The sequence below is a fragment of the Stylophora pistillata genome, chromosome 2, assembly GCF_964205215.1.
Source record: "Stylophora pistillata chromosome 2, jaStyPist1.2, whole genome shotgun sequence".
Taxonomy (NCBI): Eukaryota; Metazoa; Cnidaria; class Anthozoa; order Scleractinia; family Pocilloporidae; genus Stylophora; species Stylophora pistillata.
Window position 1 is genome coordinate 31,054,644 of NC_142520.1, and position 17,442 is coordinate 31,072,085.

General features: G+C 36.2%; 1 protein-coding gene across 3 annotated transcripts; it reads left to right on the forward strand.

Moving 5' to 3' along the window:
* The first annotated feature begins 5 nt into the window (after positions 1-5).
* On the forward strand, positions 6-17,442 carry LOC111328038 (tetratricopeptide repeat protein 39C). Of its 3 annotated transcripts, XM_088751074.1 has the most exons (17): positions 174-277; positions 4,479-4,564; positions 4,739-4,787; positions 5,989-6,178; positions 6,268-6,449; positions 7,024-7,328; positions 7,738-7,808; positions 8,098-8,195; positions 8,890-8,983; positions 9,317-9,371; positions 11,140-11,192; positions 11,566-11,672; positions 12,836-12,959; positions 14,077-14,177; positions 14,450-14,554; positions 15,458-15,496; positions 15,595-17,442. In XM_088751074.1, exons 2-17 carry the CDS (start codon positions 4,515-4,517, stop codon positions 15,706-15,708), a joined length of 1,737 nt encoding a protein of 578 aa, XP_088607200.1. In that variant the 5' UTR covers positions 174-277; positions 4,479-4,514; the 3' UTR covers positions 15,709-17,442. The 3 variants fall into 3 exon arrangements, with proteins under 3 accessions (XP_022788122.1, XP_022788124.1, XP_088607200.1); XM_022932387.2 differs by lacking the exon at positions 4,479-4,564 and having other exon boundaries at positions 6-277; XM_022932389.2 differs by lacking the exon at positions 4,479-4,564 and having other exon boundaries at positions 154-277; positions 4,712-4,787.

Below are 17,442 nucleotides of genomic sequence, written 5' to 3' on the forward strand. Positions count from 1 at the left end.
TGTTTGTTTCCCCCACAACTTGAACTAAATCCTGAAAATCTAAACATGGCGCGAGATACGTGAAGATTTCCGGTAAATCCCTGACTAGGGCTGCATGCATTTATCGAAATAGCCACAACACTGGTGACCCTATGAATCCCTCCAGGAATGAGTACAAGGATGCGAGCTCAAATACCTCATCGGCGTTCTGGAAATATCATGGTCTTGCTAGGGATGGGATAAATTTATTGCTGAACAATGGTTTTGAAGAATCACAAAAGCTCTTTCGAAGTCACAGGTAAAATTTTATCGTTAAGACGTGTTGAATGAGGTTATGTTACAAATAATTCTCACGGATTGTGTATTTTGTTTGACAATCTCGCACCGATGACCTCTTTCTGAGCGAAGAGTTTCTGTTTAATTTTTTAACCTGTGTTTCAAGTTGAGTTTACCTGCAAGAACCGGTGTCTTTTTTACGCATAATATTATTTTATTCTGGTAGTCGCTAAAACACCTTTTTCTTCCGTGGTGGGCTTGGCTCTTCGCTATGGGCTTATGTTTCTTGGGGCGGAAATTACGTTGAGAATAAAAATTTGATTGCAATTTCATCTTTTCTGAAAACCTTAGCTCGCGTAAATTAACGTTTACCGCAAGCTAGTGTTGGTCACCGTATAGACTGGGAGGGCTTACAACTGATTTGTTTGAAAGGTGAAAGTAAGCATTTCCTTGATACGAAAGTTTTATCTTTATTTCTGATGTGTAGAGTCTAAACATCTAACAGCAGGGATTTTTTTTATCGTGTTTTGTAACCTCGTCTTGTGGGAAGTCGAACAAGAAATGGTTGTTTTCGGGTTAGTACATAAAAAATTCATGAATGATCCTTGTTTTTATGCCTACGCATTTGTGATGCGAAAGAAACTTTATATTTTAGACAGCTATCTCGAATTCACATTATGCCATCACTCATTTGAGTGCATAACCTGTCAGATATTTGAATAGGTATCAGTTGACGATTTACTAACATGCTTGAAAAAGGTAAATTTTATTTGCTCAATGATGTGAATTTTTATAACTTAATTAGATTCAAAACGGCGTATTCATTAAAATAAATTTGCTTAATGGTGAAGATAAAACTCTCATATTCTAAGAAAGTTTGGTTTGTGCAGGTTCGTAATGATGTATCATTTTACCTAAATGGTACAAAATTATTAAATTTTTTCAGTGAGCATACATGTATTCTGATCTGTTAAACAGGCTTCAACCAAGCAATTGTTTTTTAAGCAAAACATTTGTGGTTCATGTGACTGTGTTGAGATCTTGATTACAAAAATCAATTATCCTCTATGACCCCTTTTTTGATACTTTAGAAGTAATTTCTAGGACTGAATTAAAGTCTTTAGTGTGCAAGTGCATAAATCAGCCTCTCTTTCCTTTTCTTGCTTGATATGATAATTTGGCTAATTGGTTGGGAATATTAATAAAATATTCAAAGTTTAACAAACAAGATTGCTTTGTGGAAAGTGTAAGATAAGTCTTCTTGTGTACCATGTGATTCACTGAAAGACAAAGCACTGCTGAGAAACTTTAGTGACATTAAATAATGCAGCTGTATATATCATCAGCAACACTGAAAGTGAAAACAATTTTGTCAGTAAGTATTATGGTAAAATTGAGTGGTGTCCCATTTGGTCTGTAATCATACAAGCGATTCACAAAATTAGATGACTGCAAAACAGGAGTCTGATTTGTTGATGATAAGTATGATTTCAGACAGAATTGGATGGTATGAAGTCCTGTTAGTAATGACCAGTCCTAAGTTAATTGTTTTCATTGGAAAAAAAAAAGCAGTTAACTTGAACTCAGTGAAATGCACAAGAACAGTGCACACACATGATGTATAGTGTCCAGTTACATATGCATGTCACATACACTGTCTAGTTACAAGCACGACCTGTATGCTGTCCTATTAGTACAGATTTTGAGCTGGTGATAACCAATCATATTTGAGGATTATGTTATAGTGTTGATTAATCTAAGATATGAAGTTACCTTTGCTTGCTAATCACCAGAGAAAATGGCCACTGTTTATTTCGCCTGCTATGATTTTTTTAGCCTTATTGAATTTGATTTAATTTGCAAACATCTTTTTGTTGCCAAAGTTGTTATTTCAGCTATAGAAGCAAATATTTTGTTTTGTTTTGTTTTGTTTTTTTAATTTGAACTTATTTCCATTCTATTATCAATATATCATCCTGCATAAGGTGGTGAGAATATACAAACTTTTTAACTGGGGGATCTTTCTAAAAAATATCAAATTCTCTTGAGGAACATTCATGGAAATTGAGGGCAGCTGATTAAGAAAAGCTATTCTACAGATTTTGAGAAATGAAGGGTCAATGGGGAAACTCTATGTGCCTGGTAGCAATCTTAAACTTGATGCAGCCATAACTTCTAAGAAGCCAAAAGTTACTGAAGTTGTTGAACATTAGGGAGGCAAGTACTCATAAGATTATGAAATTATTATTTTCTCTTTGGTATAAAATAACATAATTTCCTGTTTAAACATTTTGACTGTGCAATGCATTGAAAGTGTGCAGTGAACATGAAAATGGTAGGCAAACCTCTATTGAGGTATCACAGAAGGAAAAATATAATTTTTTTTAATTTCCTGAAAATTTAATATCTAGTAATAGAAAACACAAAGATCAATCAACTTCTGAAAATTTTACTTTGGTATCTCTTTCACTTCAAGAGATATGCAGGTAATGCAAAAAGTAATTTGTGAGTAGTATGCAAGGTGCAAGGTTGATGACACCTCATGTCAACTTCTTCTCATCACCCAATTAATGATTTCAAAACAACTATTGATTTTCAGTGCACACTGAACAGTATTGTACAGTCCAGAAATTGCTCATTCATTATCAAATTTTCTTACATTACTTTTTTTCTGAAAGTAAAAAGATTGTTCTTGAAATTCAAGTGTTGTTTTCAAGCTGCTATCATACTCAAAAGCAACACATTCTTTGCTGCTACAGAAAAGGGAAAATTTGTTTGCAGTTGGCATCTGAGCAGAAATATTATAGTGATAGGGGTTTCTACTAGACTGAAGAGAGTCAGTGGCCCCATAGCAAATGAAAAAAAATGTTGTGGTACAAAATTACCCAGGTTAAAAAATTGTACCTAGTGAAAAATTAAATTTACCTTTAGAAAAAAATTACCAGCAACATATCCATCAGCTCTCATAAAGAAGCATTATGTCTCATGATGAACTATCACTTCTCATGGAGAAAAATGAATCCATCTGGAAGTTTTGGATTTTTAGTGTAGTAAAGCAGATCCTTGAGTATGCATTGTTTCAGGGAGGATTAGAATAACAGCAAAAGATTTGAATGCATCATGGCCCTGTGAGGCCAGTTATTTTCCAGAGTGTACAGAGAGGTGGATTCAATTTTATAGAATTAGTCACCAGCCTAGGGCACATTAGCACAATCTACAATTTAATCGATCAACAAATCAATAAACTTTATTTAACCACAGGTAATTCATCAGCTATTTACAAAAGGATCAAACTACAACTACACAACTACTATAACTATGAACTGCAGTACAGGGTTTGACACTTGGCTACCTGCATTACTGGCCACCAGGCTAGTGATTTCTAAAATTTACTGGCCCGAAACACAACTTGGTAGCCAAGATCAATTTTCCTCGAGGTCTACTTCAACCCCAAACACACAAACCTTCCTCTAAACTTATTGGCAAGGTCTTTTAAAATAACAAAGAATAGTACAAAGTTCAAGTGCGAGGCAATTGTGTGAGGCAATGTGCAAGGCATCGCAACATTGGTAAGCGCAGAGCCTGGGATCTAGTGATTTACGATCGACATGCAAGACAAAAAAAGATGCCAGTAGATGAAAGGCTTATGCCTTCTTTATTGTTTTTTAATTAACTGTGAACTTCAAGTGAACTAATTATTATTATTTCTTTCAATTTCTCTACTAGCCAGCAGGCTATTAAACATGTTTTTTTGTACTAGCCCAAACAAATTTTTACTAGTCTCTACCGGGCTAGTGGAGATGTCGAGCCCTGCACTATTTTGAGAAGGTGCTTTTGGTGAATGCTGTGCCATAGAGAGCTAATTGCGAAAATGAATGACCCAAGGGATTCCATGCACCATATAACCTAGCAAGGAAAGCTATTCCACAATGTGGTGCCACTATAACTTAAACTGTTTGTGAAATAATTTCTGCATGGTAATGGAACATTAAAGTTGTTTTTGGGTAGCCCCTCAGGTTGTAGCTTGTATTTCATTCAAAGTTAACTAGTCTGGAGCCAACCCATGTAGGCAATAGAACATCATGGTGGCCTTTTGTATGTTCCACTGGTGGTCAAGATTTTGTTGCCCCTAAGTTTTTAACAAATGGTCAGCATGGTAATTTAAGAATGTCAGAACCTAAGCTACCCTATTCTGTAATTTTTTCATTGTAATGAATTCCCAGATATACCGTCCAGTAAAGTCAAGCTCAGATAGAAGAATGTTGTGGTCAATGAAAGCTATCAACTTGTGTTTTGATATGGAAGTAAAGTAAGCTGGTACATTCAGTTATTTATACATGAAGCTAATGGAGCTGGTATAATTACAATTTAACTTTGTACCAATGTATTACTAGTATTTATATTATACGCTGTATACTCTGTACAGTATACATGTGAGTTAAACTTTTTCCATCAGGATGTTCCTTTTCTTTTCCTTTTGAAGTGATGGTTCTCCACTAATGAGTGCTGGTTCAGGCATGGTGGATTTTGTGGTAAGTTATACCTGTGCAGTGGTAGCCTTTTTCATTTTGTAATTAATTTTGTTTCGAACAGGATGAGTAAGTTGAGATGTTACAATTATTATGCAAATTTTCAGGGTCAGCGATTCTGATCCTAAGTGGCTCATTCCATAATGGCCTAGGTCAACAGAAAATAATCTGTAACTCTGGCCACAGGCGGCCCAAGCTCTCTCTGAGAACCACACAAGGAACACAATTTGCATATCGAGTTATAAGGATTTGTGTGGGATTTTCTACAAGATATCCATAGAGATAGTTAAAGGTGAAAATATTAAATAGAAATGGCTTACCTTGTTCCATACATGTGTTGTTTGCTCCTGGTGTCGTTATTTTACCGATTTCACTTGATTTAAGTGGGTTTTTTTAATCCTGGTTCTCTACCACATAAAGAGAAGACAAGGCAGAACACTTCTGTCCGGACAGCCTCCTGAATGAAGTAAAAACTCCCAAGCTAAAATGTACCCACGGCCACAAATCCACCGCAGAATTCAAGGGTAAAGGTTGACCTTTTGTTTCGATTCTGTAGCCACACAATCTCAGCCCTGCGATTGACGTCAGGCGGCTCTTCATGTCCTCAGTGAAACGCTAAAACATGGTAGACATCTGCGTCATCGCTTTTGAATATTTTATAGAAAAGGCGCAATACAAATAATAAATGTAATAAATAATAAATGTTATGGATATCTTGTAGAAAATCCTATACTAATCCCTATAAATCGATATGCAAATTGTGTTGTGCCGACCTTGTGCGGTTCTCAAAGAGAGCTTGGGCTGCCTGTGCTCTTGCTGACAGTTGTAGAGCAGTGGATCATGATATCTGAGAAACTAATGTTTGAATAATGTTTTTTTCTGTTTACAGCAGTAAATGTAATTTTTTGTCAAAAATTAATTGTTTTTTCTGCTAAATTCAGTGACCGAGTGCAAAATTTGCCATACTTCCAAATCAATAATTATTTGTGAAGAAATTTTCTTGTTCAACAACTTTGATTATTGTGTTCTTTTAAGTTTAACAGGGGTAAGTTTCTAAAAAAAAACTCTGGTGTTGTGTTAGTGAGGAATATAATAAGATGATTTGGTTTTAGTGACTGAATTTGATGTTTCGAGTGTTGACCCTCTGTCAGCTTAGAAATTCTTTATGATAGCCAATTTACTTTTAAGTTTGTTTGTATTGCAGCAAGCAATTCTTACATTTGAGGATGATCAGCTTGACAGGGCTCTTGAGAACCTTAAAAGGGCTCAGAGGGTTTGCTGTGTAGAGAACATCAGGAAGGGTACAGGAGTGGGGCTGGATGAACAACTGATGAGGCAGATCTTGTATGCTGATTGTGAGCTCTACATGGCTCTTCTGACATTCCTAAAACAAGGTAAAACTGACTCTCATAGCCATTGCTTTTTATAATATCATGATAGAAGTAACATCTCATAGTTAAACTTGGTTTATTCACCATTACAGGCATCACTGACTATATCAAAGGTGGATATCTGATGCGACGTGCATGGAAGCTCTATGATAAATGTTATTGTGAGATAAGTGGTATTGGTGGAGCATTCTTGGCATGGGCTCCTGAACTGAGGTGTAGTACAAATGGCAATGTGTCATCTGGCCGTCATCATGTTGAAGAGGCTATTGATGAGGTGACTACATTATATGTACTAGTAGACATCACTATTATCAATGGTATTCAAAGGAACAATTTTTCTTTGAGCCGGTGGCTTTTATAGGGAGGCACAGTGTTAGAGTTTTTCTCTCTCAGTGGTTCTGGTCTTTTATTAACATAAATGTCTTTGTGCATGGTTACTAGTGGACTAACTGACTGTAATAGACTGCTTACACTGTGCACAGTTTGGTATTTTATTCAGGCATTTAATGGGCCGCGAGCAGTACTGTCTTTCCCTTCAACTACAAATATTTCTTTGTTAATTCTCCCCCCCAAGAGCTGCACATTTCCTTGTAAATTAGTCATGTGAATTGAGCATTAGATAATGATAACAACTTCTACCAGATAAGTTTGATTATTCATATTACCTGTTTGCTGGATGATGTATTGATATTATAGGGAGAAGTTATATGTTGATCACTCCAGAGAGTTAAAGGGTTCATTTCTGCATAATAGTGGGTGTGGTTAGGGAAGCATAGTTACGCATATTAACAATGGTCTCACACAGTAACAGAGTTGTTACTAAGTTGATATTGTCCCTGACACTGTAGTCTGTAGAAACTTGTGTGGTATCACCCTTGGAACCTGAAGATGTGCTGGTATCCCCCTTGAACAATCTTACCATAAATGAAGAAACAGTCAAGCTGTCACCTGCAGCAGTCAGTCCTGAGGCATTAAGGCACCTTCAGGCTGCAGTATCTTGTGGTTATGGGCTGTTTCATTTGGCAATATCTCTAGTACCACCCAAGCTGTTAAAATATTGTCATCTTCTTGGATTTTCTGGAAACAGAGAAGTTGGAATACAAGCATTGAACTTGGCAAGTCAGAGTGAAGATATGAAAGCTCCGGTGGCAAGGTTACTTCAAGTATTTTAAAGATTACACTGTTAAAAATAGTGAAGATCCTTCAAAAATTCATGGAGTATCTACATGTATTTTCATCAAAATCTGCACTTTTGTAAAGGATCTAAAATGTACTCAAACCAATTCAAGGTTCTTGGGAAGATCAAACCCAAAGATTGCTTAAGATCCTCAATAATGTAGAATATTGGTTCCTGGATAAAATTTCAAGAAATCATGAGGGTTCTGGTAATAAGTCAAATTCCATGAAGACCTTTTGAAAATTATTAGAGCAAAGAACCTTTTAAAGAGCTTACAAGTCTTCTGTTAGTAACTTAAGAAGTTATTCCTGACTTGTTTACTGGTGTGTACTTTTTCAGTATGCTTCTATAAAATAAATTGAAGCTGTGATATTCATCCCCATAGACTTACCTTGCTGTGGTATCACGCAGTAATCCGGCCATTTGTTGCACTGGATGAAGGAAAAAATGAGGAAGGTCTGTCTTCTTTTATCAACTGGGCAAATGTTTAACTATCCAATTATAGAATACAATGGTATGACCAACATCTTGAACTTGAAAATATGAATTATAAATTAATGCATATTTACCACCAAACTGTAAACAGCACATAAACAGGATAATGGATCCTCACACAGCTTTTTTTAACAGTTTTTGTATTTGACTTAAATACTTTTGACATAAGCCCTTGTAATTTATTTTGCTTCTAGGAGTAATGGTTTTTTGTCTTTCATTCTTTGTAACATGATCTCTTTTTTTTTTTTAGGTTTGGCCAATGCAACTGCTCTCTTGGAAGAATCTTACCAAGAATACCCAAGCTCAGCTGTGTTTTTATTCTTCAAGGGGCTTGTATCCAGATTGAAGGTTAGATACTGAAGAAAAACACTTGTGTTTGGTTTGAGCACAGTAAACCTGTTTCTAAAACTTGTGTTTAGTTTGAGGACAGTAAACTGGTTTCTGAATCAAAGTGATGTGCTCTGTAGTGAAAACAATTTCCCTTACTAGAATTAAGTGGAAACATTTTCTTGTAAATGTAATTTTATTAGTATAAACTGTATAAAAGATAAATGAATAAAGGCTGATAGTTTCGAAAAAAACTTGTTTGGGGCTGCGTCAAATGAAAAGCATTCGTTGATCCCTGTGGGATCAACGAACGCTTTTCATTCCACTAATTTATTCATGTTTTTCTCGTTGCCATGCTCCCACCAATAACGTAGCTCCATTTTCTGCCTTTAAAAGCACACACAACCCACAATTCCTCTATTCACTCCGACAAAGGGCTAATGCTCGAAACGTCAGCTTTTGTAATCATTACAGTGGCCAATTTACCATTTCAACTTTGTTGATATATCCAAATTATAAATGTAAAAAAGATTACGTCATTGGAGGAATAGCAAAAGAAAAAGGACTACAATGTAATTTATGGTCCTAATCCTTCATGCTTTTGTGCCATAAAATGACTCTGACTCACTAATATGTACTTATAGATGAAAAGCTTTGATCTGGACTTAATTTGTGGAGTATGTTTGTGCTAATACAGCTGTCTATGTATAACCAGGGTCACATTGGCATAGCATTGGATGAATTTCATCAGGCCATGCACTCTGCTGCAGAACAACAAGAAATAGCTCTTATATGTCAATATGAAATAGGTGAATGTTTTTTTGTTTTTTGTTTTTCACACATATGAGTATTGTAGCTTGAATAATTAAAAGATATTTGAACCATTTTGCTTGGTCAGAAATTGACTTGAAACCCTTTCAAGTGACCCCAGTCAATTAAATTGAATCACTTTCTTTCTTCAAAGGCTTCATTGTTTTCTGTGATTTCTACACTCAGGTGTTATGTTTTCATGTGCTCTCCTCTGGTTCATGGTAATCTGTTAAGTCAGTTTAGAGGCAGGAGTGGTTCCTCATGCTCATTTGATTAGTTTAATAAGTTTATAAGATCTCATGTTTAATCCATAACTTTTCTTTCTTGTTTAGGTTGGTGTCACATGTTAAGGCTAGAGTGGGAATATGCCCTCCCAGCATTCCTAAGGTACTTATCGTTTGTTTGTTTGTTTGTTTGTTTGTGCCTTCTTGGTGTCCTTTGTGACAAGTAGCTTGTGAAAACAGAATGGTCGTATAACAAATTATTTAGTGCATATTGAACCTTTTTTCCTCCCATATGATTTCACTATAAATTCTCCTTACCGTCTACCATGCAATTCTTGTTATGTAAATTTGGAGAACTTGGTATCAGGTAATATGCATGCGCCAAATCGCCTTTCATTCCAATAAACACGGTCCCGTGTTCAATTTTGACTGCAACGCAGTCAACAGAGAAAGGAAACGTTACAAGGCAATGCATTACGCCTCCAAAGTCCAAGATTTTAAGGGCCTAAACCCACGCCAGTGGTGGAATGAAATACATAACTTCCTGGATCCAAGAAACGAAACCTCAAGTTTGTTTTCAAGTCTGAGTGTGCCTCGCTTCACGAACATGTCTCCACCCGGAATATCCAACTCCATCAATGACGCTCTTTTGGATCCGTTGCAATCTTACAAGGCCATTGACTGAGACCCTACGGTTACCCTGTTGCCATTAGAAGAGAATCCAGATTTCCTAGAAGTCTCAGTTCACCGGGTATACAACAACTTGAACCATCTCAACAGACACAAAGCCCCGGGCCCAGATGGTCTCTCAAACTGGGTATTAAAAGAGTATGCTGAAGTCCTAGCTCAACCCGTATGGGACATCTTGAACACCTCATACAAATTCCCTTCAGCTTGCCGGAATAGACAACGTACGAGATCATCAATAAAAACTGACTCTGCAACTCTCTCAGTCGACCGCTAACAATCCTTCCAGCAAGAACCACGACCTAATTCCAGCCTCCAACAAGCCAGCATTCAACTTCACAAAGAAACGGGAATATCAACTGCCATCCACCAAAACATAGCTAGTAGAGGGGACTGGGTCCCCTCTACTAACTATGACCAAAACGAAGAGACTGACTGACTCATTTATACCTAGGATAAATAAATTGATAGATAACTTTTAATGTTTTATATGATTTTTTGCACAATTTACTGTAAATTCACGCAATTCAGTTGTAAGACTACAGGGTGATTTTAGTAAAACACGGTCTATTAATCTATTTCTCTTAATCTATTAGATGACCTGCTTTGTAATAATCTCCTGATTGCTATTTTTGTTTATTCTAATCATTTGTCTGTTTGATATAGTATTTGATATAGTATTTTTGTTTATTCTAATCATTTGTCTGTTTGATATAGTATTTGATATAGTATTTTTGTTTATTCTAATCACTTGTCTGTTTGATATAGTATTTGATATAGTATTTTTGTTTATTGTAATCACTTGTCTGTTTGATATAGTATTTGATATAGTATTTTTGTTTATTCTAATCACTTGTCTGTTTGATATAGTATTTGATATAGTATTTTTGTTTATTCTAATCACTTGTCTGTTTGATATAGTATTTGATATAGTATTTTTGTTTATTCTAATCACTTGTCTGTTTGATATAGTATTTGATATAGTATGTTTGTTTATTCTAATCACTTGTCTGTTTGATATAGTATTCGGATATTGTAAGGACTTGAGACTCTGTCTTGGTCGCTCAAAGGAGTTACAGGGTTTAGGCCAATTTACATGACAAGTGAATGCTTTCTTTCGTACATGGATAAGGTCCATGAGACAAAAGGTTACCTAAAGTCACCAAGTCATTAATGAGTGCAAGTGAAGTTAACCAGTCGTTAGTGTATAACGGTCAGTAACGATTTTTTTTTTATAATTATAGATTGAAAGAAGAATCTAAATGGTCGCAAAGCTACTATGCTTATCTCTGTGGAGGTAAATTGATAATAATGTAAATCATGGTTTTGAATCACCACATTTGCTTCAATTTGCATCCTTAATTTATTTTCATTACACAAAGCAGTTGTAATTCATGTCCTAAGTGTAGAAAAAGTATCCATTGTTTATCTGCTGGTATACAGTTACCAGTAGCAGTGTTGTCTATTGGACGGTCCCTTTAGCCGAGAATGAAAATGAAATGTGTAATAGCTTTTATTTTTTTTTGCTGAGTCTAAGTTTTAGTTATATCAGCATCACCCTTCATTAATCTAGAGGCTCCAGGGATATACTCTTTGTCTTTGTCTGTGTGTATAAGAACAGAAGTTGATTATATTGACATAAATGGCGGTATTTCCTATTTCTCATTTAGTCACAATAGGTATCCTAGGAAGTACAAGTGAGGCACAAGCACAGTTTAAATTGGTTCCTAAATTTGTCAAGAAGAAAACTCCTCTGGAGCAGTTTCTCCTAAGGAAGGTAAGCATTTCTATGGATAGATCTGAAATGTGATATGGATTTTGGAGCTTTATTGTGATAGGCTGTAAACCTTGGCTACCAGCAGTTCAGTGGTGCACAGGCAGACCAACGCTTTTCCGGTGAATTATCGGCGAAAAACGGCGACAAAAATACTTTATTAGACCTCTCCTGACTAATGATGTCAAGTTGCACGTTAGCATCACAATATATAAAACATAGTTATTCACGCAGTTTCTTTTCATTTTCGACACCAAGTAGAAAATTATAGAAAAAGCCGAAGAAGAGACTCTCAGGATACTTAAAACTAAGACGACTAGCTGCGTGCGAACTTGAAAAACACGAACCAGACTAACGTATTAGCTCTTATGAAAGGGCTGTCACTCCACCGGTATGAACCCTAATGTGCCATTACGTTAAAAAAGAAATTTTTTCTTGTTATCACTTGATTCCTATTTTACTTTGGCGAAATTTTTCTTTGTTCACTATATTTCATTATACAAAATAGCCATGACTCTGCTATTACGCCTCAATCTCACAAATGAATCTAACGTTTTTCTCGCATCGCATTTGAAATGGATGTGCGATAATGAGAAGTTCACTAGGAGTGATAAGAGAAATTACATTTTTCATGACAGGGGCATAGGTGGCCAGAATGAACGAAATTAACCCAAATGAGCGTTTTGCAACAAGCTTAAAAGTATGGTTCATGACAGTTGTTTCAATTTCAGCGTTGGTTTGTATGTTGATGATTTTAGTTATACCAACTAAGTTGATAATGTAAGTTGGCCAGAAAACGTCGTCAATATACCTCTTCCAAAGTAGCGATTTAGTTGTGCTATGGGGGATGATACCCTTTTTCTATTTTTGCCGTGGAAATATTCGCCAAAGCTACTGTCGTTGTGGTATTCTTTGCCGTTTCCGTCCGGTTTTTGAGAAAAAGTATCGAGTTCCCGGATGATAACTATAACAATGGCGCGCAAAGCGCACTGGTTGAGCGTGGTCGCAGCCGCCATATGCTGCGTAGCACGCTCGAAATGTCAGCTTTGAAACTCTTTACATTGGCCTATTTACATTATCAACTGAGTTGATGAAAACTGACACAGTACCACGGTTTCTTTAGAAAACTTTCCCCCTTTATTTATGTTTGTTGGTTTGTTTGTTAGGCTGCGATGTACAAAAAAGGGCCGCCATCAGAAGCTGACTGTCTGCTGTTAGCATTAGAACTTTTGTATGTGTGGAGAGCGTTCTACACTTGCAACGAAATTGTCTTAAATAGAATTCTTTCTGGTAAGACTCTTCTTTATTTAAAAAACATCATTAGTCTTAGCTTTTTACTTAGAGACTGCATCAAGAGAGTACTATGAACATTATTACGAATATTGAAACATGTTGTGTTTGAAACATGTGGTGACTTTCGGCAGATGGCGGGAGGGAGGTAGCGATCTTGAGGATGGTCAGACTGTAATTTTAGTTTGATTGATCGTCCTCAGTTTCAGTTATGCAAGTCATCTAAGCCTTACGCAGAAACTGGTCGTTTCGCCCGAAGTGCGTTTCACCTGTAACCGTTTCGCCTGATCTCAACTTCGTATCGGCCGAAAAAAGTAGCTTCGCCCGGACCAAAAGTTAGTTCGCCCGAAGTTTTCTTCATGCGATTTAGAAAGAAATAAATTGTTAAGTTGAACAAAACAAACACTGGTGCTATGTTACGTTAAGTGTTAACATCTAGCGCCGCTTATGGAACAAGTCTTACTTCTTTTTCATCTTCTAGCTCGAGGAGAATACTCGATGAAGCTATGAATTCAAAATTCTAACTTGTCTTATTACGCGGGAAAAAAATGTTAGTAAAACATTCCACATCATCCGTAGGAACTGGTGTGACACATTTCATTTGACTTTACACGAACAATGACAGGTATAACGAGGAAGGAAATGTAGGAAGTGAGACACAGTTGTGCATCAACTCCTCCCTAATTTGCGTTAATAAAACTTTGGCTGAACTAACTTTTGGTCTAGGCGAAGTGATATTTTTCTGGGCGATACCACTTTGAGATCGGGCGAAACGCACTTTGGGTAGAACAACCGCAATTCCTTCACGTACGCTTAAATACACCCAAGAAATAGACCATTTTCATAAATGGCTGCCAGATTAATATTTTTTCCAATTTAAATTAGCCTTTCTGGCCTCGTTCTCCAGTACAAAATTCAAAAGAATACATTATCTCAAGCGAGGCCAGAAAGGCTAATTTAAATTTAAACAAAAGAATATTAATCCGTCAGCCATTTATGAAAGTGGTCAATATCCAAACCAAAGTTTGATTAAAGTCCGTGGTGGTGGTGGTGGTGGTGGTGGTGCACTTGGGTTGTGACTACACGGTGAGATAAACTCCCTGCTTATCTATTGCAGATGTAGAGAAGTGTCAAGTGAGTGCCAATCTTGTTCCTCTCAAATCTCTTATTCAAGGATCAGCATGTCAGGTCCTGAAGAAAACTGATTTAGCTATAAAGGTGCGTGTAATTGTAAGAACATTTGAAGAAAGGAGATGACTGTGAGATAATTACTTGCGAGTGATATTTTAACTGTTATGCACGTCATCTGAGCCGGTCAGTATACATACATTTAGTACCCCTTTCCGTTTGGTGAACCATTTCCATAAGTGACACAAATTCTTAAGTGAAGCCAAGCTTCAAAGTTCATAGCTTGGGATCTAATTGATAGAGGCCGTAGTTAAGCTATTGACTAAATCCATCTACGCTATTTGTGTCTGTGTGATTGACAGTTTCTTCAGGATGCTATCGTCAAATCTGGTCGTAGTCCTCCAGATTCTCACGTGCCTCCTTTTGCATTGTATGAACTTGGTGTTCTATATGCGCAAGACGAAAAGGTCAGTAGTTCCGAGAGTGTTGACTAATATTTTTTCCAAAAAATATATAATGAGAGGTTTGGAGAAACATTTGATCGCAGTGTTCGATGCCAAAACGTTATTAAAATACATATAAATTTCTTTAAAACTTCTAAAAACTTAAAAAAACTGTTCGTAAAATATGTTTGACGACGTTTCGACGTTGCTTCACGTCACTATCAAATCAAGAGTTAGAAATGACAAGTGGAGATATAGAAAGTGGCTAAAAATAACAACGGAAAGAATGTTTTTGTGTCTGTGGGTATAGTTCCCAAAGGTAAAATAGCAATAAAGTGTTAGGCAAAAAGTTTGGTGTGAATCGTGTCCGGGGGATAAAAAGCATTTCGTAGATCAAACGGTCAAACTTGCTGGTACATTTTCTTAAGACTTTAAGAAGGCAATCGATGGTTTTTCTTTGTCTAATTCATGTTTCTCGATGAGGTGTTTCTGATGGCGGAGTAATGATGCTTACGGACGTGCCGAGTGGTATACCCGACATAATGTACACAAATTATATTCAGAGAGATAAAGAACACGTTAATGTAGCAAACCGGCGGAAAAGACGTTTGAAGAGACTGTGATTATTGTAAACCGTCGCACTCTTAGTAAGACTGTTGTGTAGTAGCAAGTGGAATTCAGACCTGCTTGAGTTTTTCGAAAATTTTGCTGTTATCGTTGTTATGAGCTAGTTTCAAGGATTGAAGTTATCTGGTATAATGTGTAATCTGGTATAATGTGTAATCTGGTATAATATGTAATCTGCTATAATGTGTAATCTGCTATAATGTGTAATCTGGTATATGTGTAATCTGGTATAGTGTGCAATCTGGTATAGTGTGTAATCTGGTATAATGTGTAATCTGGTATAATGTGTATGATTTTCAGATGAGTACTAAAGGAGAAGAACTGTTGAAAAGAGTCAAGGTTGGTGAAAAGTAGCTTTTTATTTCCTGTCCTTTCCTGAAACTGATAAGGAAGTTGTCTTTTTAATCTCCGCTCTCTTTCTCTTTTCCTATTATTAGGATAACTTCAGTGGTTATGACTTTGAAAACCGACTGAGTTTCCGTGTTCATGCAGCGCTCGCAAGAATAGATGAACGAAAAATGAGCCAAGATCAAGCTAGTGCTAAAAGATGAAGATCATAGCCAAGGTCACGTGATATTAAACTGGACACACCACTATCACGGCATAAACCATGAAAAGCTCAAAAAGGAATTCTAGAGGCAACAAGGAAAGGTTAAAACGGATTGATGAGACCTTCATCAACCTGATAATTGCTCAAACCTCACTGTCATTGAGATTTTACTAATCGAGTTGGTTTTCCGATAACAAACTTTTTAAAATTATCTTCAATGATCCCGTTAGATACCGTGAAATATGTTTAGGGTAATTCGATAAATTCCTTTTTAACAAAGTTAGTGTGTTGGAACAACGTTCTTAAACTAAGATTGCGTTCTGAAAATAATTCGTTAATCAACGTTCTCTTTTAAGCGAAAAAGTCAATTTTTACAATGTTATATAATTTTAGTCGCAGTTCAAGACTTTAAATACGTCTGGAGGCAGCTACCTAATATTTGATCGTTATTTATTTAGAGTCCATTTGCATTTTAATAAACCCGTGGCCCCCTTAAGGGCACGGAAAAGTAAATCTAACGAGGAGTCTCGACAAAACGACATTGTTACTTCAAAGTGCTGTTAATGAGAGGCTTGTTTTACTGTCACACAATTAACTTCTAAGCAAGGTGGTAAGTGCTGGATATTTGCCCAGCTGTGAGGCGGCGAGGTGAAAATTCACCGTTAGCCACTGAGGTGAATAGCTGATTTAGAATATACTAAAATAGTGAGATAAAAAGATGATTTAACTAATTTATTTCTGCAGCGATTACAATATGTTCGGGCGCGAGTTGCTCGGAGGTGAATGGAAAAGGATTTTCTCGGTTTGAGAAGCAAATCAGAGCGCGCCCTCAACGCTGTCCACTGTTTTAGTAGATACTAATTTTTTTGGACCGATAAACCACCTTACAGAAATACTTTCTGGGCTCTCATTTCTACGCTTAAAACAATGATTTTTTAATGGACTAAGTGTAAATTGATATGATGTTTCTTCTATCTTAACTCTTCAAAAAAGGTTAGATGGCTCAAACCGTTATTTTTTAAGAACAATTCTTTGTTTAATCGCAGCTTCCATATTTCCATACTCTTTATTTCCTTGCAAATGGCTAAGCTGAATTTTTTGACATAAAAGGTAACGAAAGGAACATCACATTGTAGCTTTGTGGCTCTAACTCACAGATGAGTTCACTTAGCATATCAAGATTCAACTTTCTGCAGAGTTTTCAGAAAATCAGACCATGGAAATGTTTCGATTAATTAAGATGATTGCAAGCTTTATGTACAGCTTTATGTACTTTATGTTATGCCATACGAAAACGAGCGATAATATCAATTTATGAAAAAATTGTTTGAAAATTATACAACCATGTTGTTTCACCCCAAATCTGTGAAGTTGCTTTCAAAAGGTTTCTTTGTGAATATTATTTATGCTTAGGAGGGATGATTTACTCTGATTTGTACAGTGGAACACGATATTATTTATTGAAACTTTGAATTGGGATAAGAGAACAGCAACGTGTAAATATTTTAATGAGCATTTTTTCAAGAGTGTAAATGTTTATTACCTTATGAAGATATCTTGACTTGTATAGAAGTGAACTTTTCAGTCGTAGACGAATCCTCATTGAATTAATGAATGAATCGTTCATGTTTATTTATGATTTTATTTAATGTAACTGTAAAGTTATTGAACACTTGTTTTGGGAGTAAACGCTAAGTAAAGCTGAGTAACCTCTTAGGGGGATTGAAAAGGAGAA